This window comes from Lytechinus variegatus, chromosome 1 (assembly GCF_018143015.1).
Source record: "Lytechinus variegatus isolate NC3 chromosome 1, Lvar_3.0, whole genome shotgun sequence".
Classification (NCBI taxonomy): domain Eukaryota; kingdom Metazoa; phylum Echinodermata; class Echinoidea; order Temnopleuroida; family Toxopneustidae; genus Lytechinus; species Lytechinus variegatus.
This window is the reverse complement of record NC_054740.1, coordinates 60,014,719-60,030,013: the sequence shown is the minus strand read 5'-3', so window position 1 is coordinate 60,030,013 and position 15,295 is coordinate 60,014,719. Positions and strand designations below refer to the sequence as shown.

General features: G+C 36.4%; 1 protein-coding gene across 1 annotated transcript; it reads left to right on the top strand.

The window, feature by feature from the left end:
• Nucleotides 1-3,402: 3,402 nt before the first annotated feature.
• On the top strand, nucleotides 3,403-13,237 carry LOC121418546 (monocarboxylate transporter 1-like). Its single transcript, XM_041612472.1, has 4 exons — nucleotides 3,403-3,950; nucleotides 5,476-5,616; nucleotides 8,682-9,626; nucleotides 13,032-13,237. Exons 1-4 carry the CDS (start codon nucleotides 3,752-3,754, stop codon nucleotides 13,166-13,168), a joined length of 1,422 nt encoding a protein of 473 aa, XP_041468406.1. The 5' UTR covers nucleotides 3,403-3,751; the 3' UTR covers nucleotides 13,169-13,237.
• The last annotated feature ends 2,058 nt before the right edge of the window (nucleotides 13,238-15,295 follow it).

Genomic DNA, 15,295 nt, shown 5'->3' with positions numbered 1-15,295 from the left:
AGCACGACTGAATGAACAAATATATATGGTACAGATCTGGCATTAACGGTATTCGGTAGAAGGTGCAATGCTTTGGGTAAAACCTCAGGTTAGAGGGCAACAAAATGCGTTACCTATCTGTTTGACTGACTGAATGGTTTATAAAGATGCAGTGGTGATTATTTTATGTGTGATCGAGACTAATAATAAATCGAATACATTCTAAGTGATATGAAAATACTATTCTAAAAGATAGGCCTTGAAAGAAGTAAATCTTGTTCTTGTTACTTTATGTACACTGCAGAGTTTTCGACGATGTGAATTTTGCTTCATTGTTTTATATTGTATTGTATTGAGGAAGAGTGAGAATACTCTCATTTATTTCTTTCAAAAAAATATACATTTAAAAACATACAAATATCATACACTATTTTGAACATAATATACAAATATAATCATGGAACAATAAGACGAGATTCTTAAAAATTACCGAAAGAAAAAGGTATCCCAAAAAGCCTCAAAGGCTTGATAAAAGGGAAACCAAGAATAAAACACAAGAATGGTTATAGTTAAGTTATTTGTGCATCACATCTTTACTATATTCATATTGTTCATTATTTGATCGTACTATCAACACACTGAGCATACTCCTTTTTTTTTCAGCAGAAAAAATGCTGAACGTTCCCGGAAAATAACAACAGTGCAAATTACAGTATTTTGCAGGCATTCAATTTGTGACTCCCTAGTTTCATTTAATACAAAAGTTCTAAATAGTGGGGCTATTGATTATGATGAAGACTAAAGTACCAATTGCAGAGGGGGAACAAATATCCAGATTGGTCGTTTTACAAAATCATTTTCCTTTATGCTACAACAGGGCACGTTTAGTTTATTGCATTTATGGCTTACATGTTATCTGGTTATGTTTGAATGGTTCGTTTGATATCCATGTGAGTGTTTTCACAGAGTCATTTATGTAGAAATTACCTGTGAGGAAGAGAGAACAACCAAGAAAGGCTGTTGACTTGGCTGAATGATCCTTCTAAGAGGGGCATTAAGCCACCGATACAGTCAGTCCGACAGCCATACCTCTGGGCTATGAGCGCGTGGGCGTGTGGTCTACAGTGCGTATCAAAAAAAGTTTACACTTTGAAAAAGCCCTGGGAATTAAAAAATATAAAACATGTGGGTAATTTTTTCACATATAATTATGGGTTTGGGTCTCATCTATCCAATAAAGGTAAAAGTTTTGACAGAATGTTACATTTGAGTGAGCACTGTCCATTCTTGTAAAGCTCGCAGAAATCTGTTTGCGCAGAAATGCTTGTTTTCACGCTGTGTCAAGGGGAAAGGGCGAAATCAAACTTACCCTGTGAAGCATTTCTCATAAATTTCCCTAGCACTTTTAGTCAATTGAAATAAAACGGATACATTCAAGCATTTTGTAACAATTTTGCCGCCCAAATTTGAAATTTCAACACTTAGTAAGCACAACCTTTACCCTTTTTGTGCCAGCTGGATCTGAGGACATAACTGAATCTGAACAAAAGTTCATATCAGACATCTCCAGCATTTTTCACTAAGTTTTTATCATTTAAAGTTGGTTTAAATTTCATTTTTATTTAATACTTGTTTCTCCACACTTCTCCCAAGCTTGGCAATGATTAACAAAATGAAAATCAAGCCTAAGCCATTTCATGTAAATCACAGCTCAGTGTAAAGCAAATATCGTCACGATGGACTCGGTGTGTGGGGAGTGGGATGGGGTGCAATGCACTCTTCGAAGTGTTTTGGGCAAGGAAACAAGTTTAAAAAGGTAAAAGATATCTTCATATCAATTTTACTTGCTAATTTCCACGTGTTCTTCATGATTAAGGTCTACTTTTATTCGCATAACTATTTCAAAGTTCTGCGCAAATCATTTTTCACCAATTTTTCAAAACTAAGTGGTGCTCACTCAAGCGGAAATATTTTTCGACAGTTATATCGTCATTTGCTTAAATGGATCTGTACCAATGCTAAAATTTGGATAAATCGTTAGGATATTACAAATATATAATTTTACAGGATTTTTTCTAAGTGTAAACTTTTTTTTGATACGCACTGTATAGTGGTAATAGCATTGGGCTCATGATTGAAAGGTTGTGAGTTCAAAATCCCACTGCTGCCATTATCTCCACTTTAACCAAAAAGACCCGAGAGTAGTTCCTGTCGTCCATAACGGTCAGCCACTACGACTGATTATCCTGGATGTAAAATGTTTCATATATATATATATGTGTATATATATATATATATATATATATGCGTGTGTGTGTGTGTGTGTGTGTGTATATATATATATATAATATATATATATATATATATATATATATATATATATATATATATATATATATATATATATATATATATATATATACATATATATATATATATATATATATATATATCTATATAAAGCTTCCAATACATAGTTGCAAGTCTTTACAAAACTGGCCCCAATGATGCAACACACTCACTGTATTTTTATTGCATTTAAAACGATGGTGACAAGAGCTTTGCTCCGGCGACAATTGCTCCGGGCTTTATTTAGTAATATATGGTTAGGAATGCAATGTGGTTATATGTTAGATTTAAAGGTTTAGCATAATTACGGTATAGTGTTAAATTAGGGTTAAAGTTGGTCATTCCTGTAGTGTATGGAATTTACAGCGGAGCAATAGTCGCTGGAGCAAATGTCATGGAATCGAAACGATGGACAGATGAAAAGAATCTAAACTTTGCAATTATTCATATCAATTGATATTGAAGAAGAAAATAATAAAAGTATACAGCTACGGCAACCCTTTTTAGTTACTAGTAAATGCTTTGAAAGAAATGGGGTAACAGGGTAGGCGTATAGCTCAAATCAAAGTTATCCAGCTACCACCTTCTTTGGAAATTTTGGTAGAACTGAACAAAATGTGCCCCCCCCCCGCCTGTTACGCCACTGAAGCAACATCGGTCGGTTTGGAGGCGGTTACTTTTTTTGTGACTGTACTGGGCTTATTAATAAAGAAAATCAGAAGAGCTTATAGGCGAACTGATATACATTCCATATTCCATGGTGATGATGACTCCAGCGGTTGAGTATGAGTATGCCATATAGCTGGATAACCAGGTAATCAGGGGTAGGACCGACAGGGCTATGACAAGACCCGGATGAAAAGCGTGAACCATCATGACAACGTATAGCGCCATTTATCAGCATGATTACAGATACTGGATGGCGCTTTCAAGTATTCGACTTGTCTAGATATGGACTGTTCCTCTCTCCTTCGTCAGTCCTCTCTCTTTTCTCCTTCGAGAAGGAGAAGGTGAAAAGAGAGAGGATTGATATAGAGGTTTACCAAACAAATAACTACTAACGTCGAGATCGAGACTAGAGCTAATCTTAAAAAATATACCGTTTTCTGCACCATTGCTCCAACTGTGGACATTGGACCGAAACAATATGGACAAACAACATATCAGGCTCTGGTCACGTGCGTTTTGATTTTACAGACCAGACATGCAACGCTGCTGTCGCGAGACCGTACGATAAATTCTGCTCGAATAGCTTTATTTTGTGCGGCCCTTGAGATCAACTGAAGCGGATCTCACTCAGATATATTGTTATTTACGTATTAAAGTCTTAACCCTCCGACAAACGTGAAACACAGATCCAGTTGTAACTTTATATGCTTTCCACATGCACCCGTTCATTTAAGGGTGTCGATAGCAGCCAGTAATGGCATCCTCTGAGGAGAGAAGTTTGGACCCATGGCGATACGTCATAATTGTTTCCAAGTTCATGGTTTATTTTCTGCATATTGGACTAGTCAAATCCATGTCTGTACTCATTCCCTATCTCGTCATCCAACTGGACGTGGACACCGCAACGGTTGGCGTCCTTGTTACCATGGAAATTGGAATATATTTCATGGCTTGTAAGTGTTTTCCTGCGCTCATGAATTTGTTTTTATGTTTAAAAGTAGTCAGGTATATATTGCATGGTTCAAAATCACTGCTACACTTTTTTCTGTTTACCATTGGGGGAGCAAATGAATACATCCTGTATTGCTGATCAAATGTATCCGCGAAATACACGATTACCTGGTCTTATTTAAACTCATAACTTTAAGAAGTAATTTCCCCCTCTCCCTTAAATCATACAAAAAGTGCTTCGCTAAAAGTTGAAATATATATAGCTGTGCATAATATCTTTGATTATTATGGTCTTTATATCTTCATGCCCATGAAATACTGGAGCCATAATCAGGCTAAAGTACTCTTAAAAGAATCGGTATTTAACAACACGCATTCCCATTCCTTTGCCAAATGGAGTCAATCAGGCAATTTGTACTCTACTCATGTTTTTCATCAAATTTGGATCTGAAATTCTCGGACTCGCTAATTGTTATACCCTTTTTACACAGGCTAAAATTTCCTTAACCCCGTACTATAGGTGGGACTAAATTGCCATTTAGCCCCACCTATAGTACGGGGTTAAGCTTAGCCCACTTTCTTTTTACACAGCATATTTGCAAAGTGGGCTAACCCCACCTATAGTACGGGATTATTTGGCCCTGCAAAAAAGCAGGGTTATCCCAGCAATTGCGGTGCTAAGAGCGATAGTACGGGGTTAAGATCGCTAGTGTAAAACGAAAGTGGGCTAACCTTAACCCCGTACTATAGGTAGGGCTAATGGCAATTTAGCCCCACCTATAGTACGGGGTTAAGGAAATTTTAGCGTGTGTAAAAAGTGTACGAGTGAAGTACTTGTACTACGGATAATCAACAAAAACCACTAGTCCGGGGTTAGCGAGTTTCGTGTGTAAAAAGCAAGCATTCCTTATCCGGGGTTAGCAATAACAATTTGGCATGTGTGAAAAGGAAAAGAAATAGTACGGGGTTAAGGATAGTACGGGGTTAGCGATAGTCCGGGGTTAAGAAAATCCTGTGTAAAAAGGGTATAAGTCTCCACCAAACTGCTAAAGCAAAAAAAATAAAGAGAAAAGTCCACGTCTAAGATAAAAAAAAATAAGACCAACAGCAAAACAGGGAAGGGATGTGATTTTTATTTTCTGAAGCTCGCTCGCCACTTTTTCAAGGGAATTTTTAACCCATACATATTCTATGTTCTGCCCTCATAATGCCTATCTTCATGTAAAAAAATCCAGACTACCAATGACTTTTAGCATGTTTAGAAAGTCCATTAGCATTACAAAATATATTTTTATACACAGCTTTCTATTTTTAGAAATAAAGTATTAGTATCATAAATTGATTTTTATTGAATAGTAATTAGTTCGCACTAACAGGCACATCTACTACTTTTAAACATAATGCTAAAGAGAGGCATGACGCATGACCTCTAGAAATGTTGAGGTCATGGTATTTTTACTTTTGTTTTCTTTTCTAGCCGACTGGCTCTTCCGGTCTAACCGTTTCAACTATTGTTTTTGTATATAGGTCCACTTGGTCATTTTCTGAACCAAAAGTTTGGCTCTCGGCAGGTGACAACAATAGGAGGCATCTTAGCTGCAATTTCGTTCATGGCAGGAACATTCTGCAAGACAGTGCCCTCACTTGGGTGTCTACTATTTTTCACAGGTGATTATTCATCGTTTGCTTTAAAAAAAGAGAGATACAAATTCAAACGTGCAACTTAAACATATTTTGTTTTATTTATAAGTTTTTTAAAATAAGTTTTTAATGTAACTGTTATTTTACATGGAACCACAACGTAGAACATTAGAAGGGCGCACTAATTTTAATTTCCACCAGAGTTGCCAGAACGTAGTGGGGGAAGTTCAATCTGACAACAAAGTGGTCTTCATTAAAGCAGAAAAATAGGAAAAAAATATTAGTGAAGATGTGATGACAATCCGTCAAAGTACAAGGATGTTTTGATTTTCTTTCTTCAGTTTGTGATATTGTGACGTCACAGATAAGCAGCTCCTCCATATGTCGAATGATAGATTTCCCAAAATTCAATTTTGTAAAGAAAATGAAATGGGTTTATTTGTGCGGTGGATAAATCATCACACACCTCATAATTGCACACCGCCTTCTACATGTTCTACTGACAAAATGTTATGTTTATTATGTTTATTTAAACAAAAATAAATGTATAAGATTGATATTACATGATATATAGATATACAGTGCGTATCAAAAAAGTTTCCACTTTGAAAAAGCCCTGGGAGTTTAAAAATATACAACATGTGGGTATTTTTTCCACATATATTTTTGGGCTTGGGTCTCGTCTATCCAATGAAAGTAAAAATTTTGACAGAATGTTACACTTGGGTGAGCACTGTCCATTTTGTAAAGCTCGCAGAAATCTGTTTGCGCAGAAATGCTCGTTTTCATGCTATGTCAAAAGGACGAAATCAAACTTACCCTGCGAAACATTTCTCATACTTTCCCTTGCACCTTTAGTCCATTGAAATATAACGGATACATTCAAGCATTTTGTAACAATTTTGCCACCCAAATTGAAATTTCAACACTTAGTAAGCACAAACTTTACCTTTTTTTGTGCCAGCTGGATCTGAGGACGTAACTGAATCTGAGCAAAAGTTTATAGCAGATATATAGAGCATTTTTACTAAGTTTTTATCATTTTAAGTGGGTTAACATTTCATTTGTAATGTAATACTTGTTTCTCCACACTTTTCCCAAACTTGACAATGATTAACAGAATAAAAATCAAGCCTAAGCCATTTCATGTAAATCACAGCTCAGTGTGAGGCAAATATCGTCACAATGGCCTCGGTGTGTGGGGGAGTGGATAGGGCGCAATGCTCTCTTCGAAGTGTTTTGGGCAAGGAAACAAGTTTTAAAAGGTAGAAGATATCTTCATATCAATTTTACTAGCTAAAATCCACGTGTTATTTGTGACCATGGTCTACTTCTATCCGCATAACTATTTCAAAGTTCTGCGCAAATGATTTTTGACTAACTTTTCAAAATTAAGTGGTGCTCACTCAAGCGGAAATAATTTTCGACATTTATATTGTCATTTGCTTAAATGGACCTGTACCAATGTTAAAATGTGGAAAAATCTTCAGGATATTACGAATGTATAATTTTACAGGATTTTTTCAAAGTGCAAACTTTTTTTTGATACGCACTGTATAGGGAACTGCTTACATATTATGACGGCAAAATTGAAGAAAAAATCATTTAGTTTTATTCTTAGATGGATTTTCATAAAAACCTTCATCAATATGTTTGTTAATCATTTGTTAATGCTTCTATTTCATCCAACACTTTGTCAGGGTGCACCTCTTAAAATGGCGTAAATATTCTTGCTGCTGAATGCAAGTCAGAATATTGAATTAACAACAAGAACAACGCTTAAAACATAAATTTGTAAAAATGTACTCATGCAGAACTTTTTCATGTAATTTGAGGAACATTGGAAAGTTCCCATAAAAATTACGTGCAAAGGAAACTTTTAATTCTTTAATTTCAAAGCTCTATCGATTCTTTAAAGCTCTATCCTTTCCATTCTTTAAAGCTTTATCCATTCAGTTCTTTAAAGCTCTGTCCATTCGATCCCTCGAATAGTAGAGCGGATAAGCCGAACAATCATATTAAGAGACAGTTTGTCTTCCTTTCACTAATACATATTTTCCGGCCATTTCAGTCAGTGTACACTCCGATTAAGGTTTGGTCAAAATGACCGATGCGTTGGTGATTAAAATAAAAGTAGTCAAAATTTACCAATTTATTTCTTGGTATCCAATAGAAAGGTTGAAATAATAACAATAATAATATAGGGTGTTTATATTGCGCACATATCCACCTTGTTAGGTGCCCAAGGCGCTCCTATATTACCCGGCTCAGCTAGGCGTTCATAGCGCACATAGCTTTTTAAGGAATTACTTCCTACCGGTACCCATTTACCTCACCTGGGTTGAGTGCAGCACACTGTGGATTAGTTTCTTGCTGAAGGAAATTACGCCATGGCTGGGATTCGAACCCACGACCCTCTGTTTCAAAGTCCGAAGACTAATCCACTGGGCCACAACGGTCCGATCCGATTGAAATCGATCATTTCAATCGGAAAACATACCCAACATACTGATTAAAATTGACCAATCCTCTTTAAGAGTGTCCGTTTAGAAAGATCAGCACTATGGAACTGGGGGCATTTTCATTTCAGTGAAAGATGTACTGTGAATTTTCAAATCAATTTTCTCTGGACATCGTCGATACAGTCAAAGCTATAGCAAGACGTGAATGTTGTATTTATCTTCGCTTCCATAATATTCAACCATATGTCTCTTCGGTTACATGTGTATTATTTTCCATAACTGATAACTTCAACCATATGTCTCTTCGTTTATCTTCTTTTCCATAACTGATATCTTCGACCATAATTATGTCTCTTCGTTTATCGTATTTTCCATAACTGATATCTTCAACCACAGGTCTCTTCATTTTTCTTCTTTTCCATAACTGATATTTCAACCATAAGTCTCTTCGTTTATCTTCTTTTCTATAACTGATATCTTCAACAACACGTCTCTTCGTTTATCTTTTTTTCCATAACTGATATCTTCAACCATAGGTCTCTTCGTTTATGTTCTTTTCCATAACTGAAATCTTCAACGATAGGTCTCTTCGTTTATCTTCTTTTCCATAACTGATATCTTCAACCACAGGTCTCTTCGCTTCTCCGTTGAATCAAGGATCGAGTGAAGTGCTTCACCAACATTACAGAGACAATTTCGGATTAGCTTCAGCAATCACGATGATGGGTAGTCAAGTCGGGAGTTTCGTGATGCCCTACCTGACGTCGATGAGCATGGATGCCTATGGGCCAAGAGGGAGCTTCCTGATCCTCAGCGCCATGATGTTTCATTGGGTGCCAATAGGAGCCACGCTGCGTTCATCTCCGAAAGGCCAATCTGAAAGTGAAACATCCTTGTCTGAACTGTCTTCAGGGAACGATAGTGATGAACGTGAGCCACTTCGAACTAGAAACGATGATCAGGTCTGTCAGCTTCAGAGCAAAGAAATAACAGCCACAACGAGTAGCCCCCACGATTTACAGTCTGATCCACATACTGGCCAGATGAAGGAAAGCCAAGATCTTCGAGAAGGAATGTTCAGCTTGATCCGAAACACCATGCTTGATGCCGTAGATTTTGTTAAAAAGGAGCGCGTTTTTGCATGCCTTCTGCTTCCCTGTCAGGTCTTTTTCGACATTTCTTACATCGGTTATTCGGTGTTTTTGTTCTCCTACGGAATAGCCGAAGGGTTACCTAAAGACACAGCCGTGTTCTTAGTCATGATCGCTTCCGTTGGCGGCATCGTCGGAAGACTCTTCCTCGTAGTATCCCTGTATAAGTACCCAATGTTAACGATACCATTGCTGCCAGCAAGCCTCTTGATATCATCCATATCACTCCTGGCGTACCCTGTTAATTCCTCTCCGACCTTTCTATTCATCTGCTCCTTTGTCGCCGGGATGGGTTTCTACAATACATATTCAACGTTAGACGGAGTTATTTCTTTGAAGGTCCGGAAAGAGAATTTTCCAAAGGCCATTGCTTGCTCCCTGATGGTGACTGGGGCCTCTTTTCTTGTTTCTGGAGTACTTACAGGTAAATATACACACGCTCAGGAGCGTAGGTAGCGGGGGGGGGGATGGGGGGATGCATCCCCCCCAGAATTTTAGGTGGGGGGGATGGTGTGTACAATCATCCCCCCAGGTTTCTGTGGGGGAAGAAGCAAAACTATACAGTAATAAAGCAATGAATGCTAGTTAAAATCAATCGATAATAATAGCAGTAATAATCATAACGTACAGCAATGACAAACATGATCAAAATTGGACTTTTATTCAGAGTCAATCATCTTATATGCATTTACGACTTGCAAGTTTTAAGTAATAACAACTGTCTTGCGTCGTCATATACATTTAAGGATCGTTATTCAGAGTTTCACCAAGTACATTTCCTTATAATAATTATGTATTTGCAAAGGAGATAAGTTCAAAATATTTCATTACAGATTTAAGAAAGTGTCGCTTAATCACTCCCTTTCAGAGCAATTGCTTTCATAACACATTAACACTGTTCAAACGAATTAATAAGAAATTACCTATACACATACACTGACCCTTTTCCCTGCTGGCCATGTCCTCAACCCCTACTTTGCAAAGGAAAGGTGAAAATTTTCAGTCTCTAAGGAGCGAATTAGTAAATGAATGATTTTGGAATGAAAGTGCAAATTTTGGATGGCCTCAGTGATATCCGAGGTTTTTTTCACTCAATATTCACTCTTTCATATATTCTCTCCTTAAAGAGTGAACTATTTCACTAATTTTTTCAGAGTACTTTGCGCTTTTCAAAGAAGGTAGAATCATCCAATATATAGACATGCCTTAATTCACGAAGGCAGATTGAATCAATCCATGGATAAGATTAATTTATGGTCTAAGATCACAGAACAAGCCTAACTCGACCCTCAGCGTGTTCATTGTCGGACCTTTGACAAAAAACATAATCATCTCGCGCATTTACGCAATAAAAATTTGACTAATTTCTAGACAAGATTCAATTCAACCTTTTGGTGAATTTCGGTCAATGTAATGACGTGAAATTGTCCAAGCATGTCGCAAGCAAAGCGTTTGAAAACGTAAAAAATTACGACCTTCTTCAAAAGTTGTCAAGAAACTGATGAAGACCGGCCATCAACGTCACAGTTGGAGGACGAACAAAGAACACCAAGTGGGGATGGAGGAGACATGGAGTGTTATATATATATATATATATATATATATTGTAAGAAATGGATGAAGAGAACAATGGTAGGCGTAGCTTAAATCAAGGTTCCCCAGAGCTATCTACCCTTTGGAAAAATTGGTGATGCCGAAAAAATGTCTCTGCCGGGAATCGAACCCGGGCCCCCAGCTTTGAACGCCGGTGCCTTAACCACTAGACCACAGAGACGGTTAGTAGCTAGGGCGAGCCCGATCCGATTGACCGTCAGATAGACAGATTTTCGACACTATACCAATTATATATTCCTTTGTCGGGTGAAGGTGAGTTTTGAACAATGACAAGCCGCCATGGTAGATAGCTGGGGAACCTTGATTTAAGCTACGCCTACCATTGTTCTCTTCATCCATTTCTTACAATATTTAAATAAAAAAGAGTTGCCAAAAGCTGTTGTACATGTATAACTTTACACATTTGTATTTCTTCTCCCATATGTGTACTGTATCGAAGCAATAGCTTTGATCCAGCTGAGGCATGGCGGCTTGTCATTGTTCAAAACTCACCTTCACCCGACAAAGGAATATATAATTGGTATAGTGTCGAAAATCTGTCTATCTGACGGTCAATCGGATCGGGCTCGCTCTAGCTACTAACCGTCTCTGTGGTCTAGTGGTTAAGGCACCGGCGTTCAAAGCTGGGGGCCCGGGTTCGATTCCCGGCAGAGACATTTTTTCGGCATCACCAATTTTTCCAAAGGGTAGATAGCTCTGGGGAACCTTGATTTAAGCTACGCCTACCATTGTTCTCTTCATCCATTTCTTACAATATTTAAATAAAAAAGAGTTGCCAAAAGCTGTTGTACATGTATAACTTTACACATTTATATATATATATATATATATATATATATATATATATATATATATATATAAAGTATGACCCAGCTAGGGATCATCCCCCCAGGTCTAAGGACCTGTCTACGCCACTGCACACGCTTAATTTTGAGGGGAAAAAAGCTGAGATAGAAATAACCTTTTCAAAATTGAAGAGGATTTCCCATTATTGAGAGCCCTGTGTTAGATAGGTAACTCTGGCTTTCTTTTTTTCATTATATCTAACTATATCTATTTCATAGCTAAATTTTCTTCAAGTAAACAGATTCTGCAAATATATTGACTCAGTGACGAGTTCGGGCGTGTGTGTGGGGGGTGCATGGGAGGTGCTGTGACCAAGACGCCTGACTGCACAGTGAAGGCCCAGGGTTCGTTCCCCGGCCGCGGCACCTATGCCTGTGGGCAATGCATTTTTATTTAGAATGCTATTTTATCCTGCATTCAAATAAATGGAAATATTATACGCATTATTGGAATAACAATATACTTTGCATGGAGACAACGTCGAAATAGATAAATAAAAACATATATATATACACTAATTGGATTCATATTAGAAGTAAAAAAAAAAGTAAAACGGAGAATTCACTTTGTGGAACTATTAAGTTGTATAATGTCTATATGTAACACTTTAGTGAAATATGGGAGGACTGGTAGATATAAGTAACCATGGAACATGCAGTCACACCAAGGGTCTATTAGTATAAGTCTAATTGTTAATCGCTGCCCTAATAGCAGGTTACAACTGAATCAGTCAAGCCACAATTTGCTTTGTCTTAGTTTAGCGTCAGCCGAGGATAATCACGGTGAAAAAAAATCATCTAAATCGTGCCCCAAATGAAATGCCCCTTTCATCATATAGACCATCATGATAACTCTAACAAAATCAATCCAGCTTATATTGATTTTGTAAGGTCTGAAATATAGTAACAGCGGTGGTTTTCGACCAATTCCAAAATTTATCATGCAGAAACACGCACACTATAGACATGCAGGCCTACCATACGTTTTGATTATATATTCCTGAGAACAAAAAAGGGTAAATAAAAAAAATAGCGAATAAAATATGCTTCATAAATCGTTTACATATTTTCTTTTCAAAACATACAATTTAAGATAATTTATTAATGAAAGAGCACCGCGGTTCCTACTCCTAAAACATGTAAAATGCATATACACCCTCAGTCATTTCTCATGGAATCATCACATGGTCTGAAATCGCTTTACCGGTGTTACTGTACCATAAGAGTAGAATTGAAAAAAATTGGCAGTCTATATAATTTGATATGATATAGGTCTATCATGATAACCCCCTTCTACTGCTAACTCTCGGATTGGACTTACACTCGTGGTAATAAATATTTTCCTCTTTTCTTTTTTTATTTTCCACCAGGTTTCCTTTATGATTGGCTTGGTTCCTACAGGGCAGTCTTCCGTATACTGGGGTGCCTCGTTGGGATCATCGGTGTAACAATCACGATTCATATCTGCGTTGAGGCGAGGACAAAACGGACGAACAGGGGCCTTTAAAGGGATGGTCCGGGCTTAAACTATTTATATCTAAATAAATAGAGCAGAATAGATAAATCATGCTGAAAATTTCATCAAAATCGCATAAGAATTAACGAAGTTATTGAATTCTAAAGTTTACCAATATTTTGTGAAACAGTTATATGCACATCATCATGAATATTCAGTAGGTGGGCTGATGATGTCACATCCCCTTTTCATTTTTCTTATGTTATTACATTACATCACAAATGTTTCATTTTTTCATACATGTGTAAATGATGTGTCGCCATTATGATGAAATAAGTTCCGGCAATAGATAATCAATGCACTTAATCAGCTGTCAATCCAATTGTTTTTAGTTCTCGTTGGAAACAAATTGAATTAGAATAATTTCTCATAATAAAATACAAAAGAACAAGTGGGGATATGACATCATCAGCTCAACTAATGAATATTCATAAAGTCATGCCTAGAAATGTTTCACCGAAATAATGAAATTCAATAAATATGTTATTTGTTATCCGATTTGATCGAATTCTCAGCAGTTTGCATTGTGAATGTTACTCTAATTATTGAGATCTAAATATCTCCAGCCCGGACCATTTTTCTTCAAGCAGTTCGTGAATAACTTAAAGGACATTTCATCAAAATCGGATGTGAAATAAGAAAGTTATGCCATTTTAAAGTTTCGCTTAATTTCACAAAACAGTTATGCACATCCTGGTCGGTATGCAAATGAGGAGACTGATGATGTCATCCACTCATTATATAAATATTATAAATGTTCTAATTTTCTCCTCATTGTCAAGTGAAACAGTAATTAATTCCTCCCTATCCATGTGGAATTAGCATTGTTTAATTCTATATGGTTCAGTCAAGTCGGTCCCTATGGTCAAATCTGTAAAAAATGAAATATTGCATAATTCAAACCATAAAAAAACAAAAGAAATAGTGAGTGATGGACATAATCGACTGACTCATTTGCATGTCCCTGAGTTGTTCATATCACTATTTTGTGAAAAAAAGTGAAACTTTAAAATGCCATAACTTTCTTATTTTACATCAAATATTGATGAAATTATGCTAGTTTTAACTTTCTCTATTTTATTCAAATCAAAATTGTGCTGGGATGGACTTGACTTTTAATATTTTCTATAGTACAGAAAAACTCTGATTCTGTTTTGTTTGTTCTGTCAACACACTTGACACGTGACAGGAAACTTTCCCACCTCCCTAATAAATCAAAATACACACGTAATCGATATTTCAGACTTGTTTCTAATTATAAAGGTGTGCGCAGTCTTTGTTCATAACTTACAGGAAATATCTTTGGCATACACAGTTACAAAATTTATCCTTAAAAAAGAAATTCCTGCAGCAGATTCTAGAGAACACCTGAAATCTTACCAGATTGCGCATTGGTATTTGATGTATGAAATCTTACAAATTTCTTTAAATAAAACACACTTTTCCCTTTTTTGAAGAGACCAGTTCTCTTAAATTGCAGAAGAATTCCTGTTTTTATGAATTTACAGAATGATTATGTTATTGTTTTCTGCAAAATCTTATTTTTTTCTGTTAAATCACTAAAAAAAAAAACAGTTTACAGATTGGAGTAGCTTGGGACAAACAAAATATAAGGGGAAAAGAGCAAAGGAAATGGTAAAGGGTGAAACATAATTTTGTAAGTGTGTCACAAACTGTAACAAAATTATATTTTTGTATCAAAAAGGGTCAGAATTTTTGCTTACTCGCATTTTGCCCCTACGCCATGGTGCCCCTCAAAATATTTTTGTCATTACGCTACTGAAAAATGTGGTACAGTTGTCTTTTCTCATTAGAGATTAAAGAAATTGAGTCAAAATTGATTTTTTTTCTCACTCACTTCGCTAGCTTGCATATGTGCATGAGTCCACAAAATTGCGTAGGCCATGTTGAAACTTGCCTATTTGAAGTGCTATATGATTGTTGCATATCATCATCATCATTATTATTATTTCTGTTTTATCATTTATTATTATCATTTTTATTGTTATGTTTATTCATTTACTGCGCTATTCCCAAAATGGCCCAAGGTGCTTACAACAAGAAAAAAATACAACAAAGTCTAGAATGCAATTTGCAATCCTAAAACTATGGATTGGA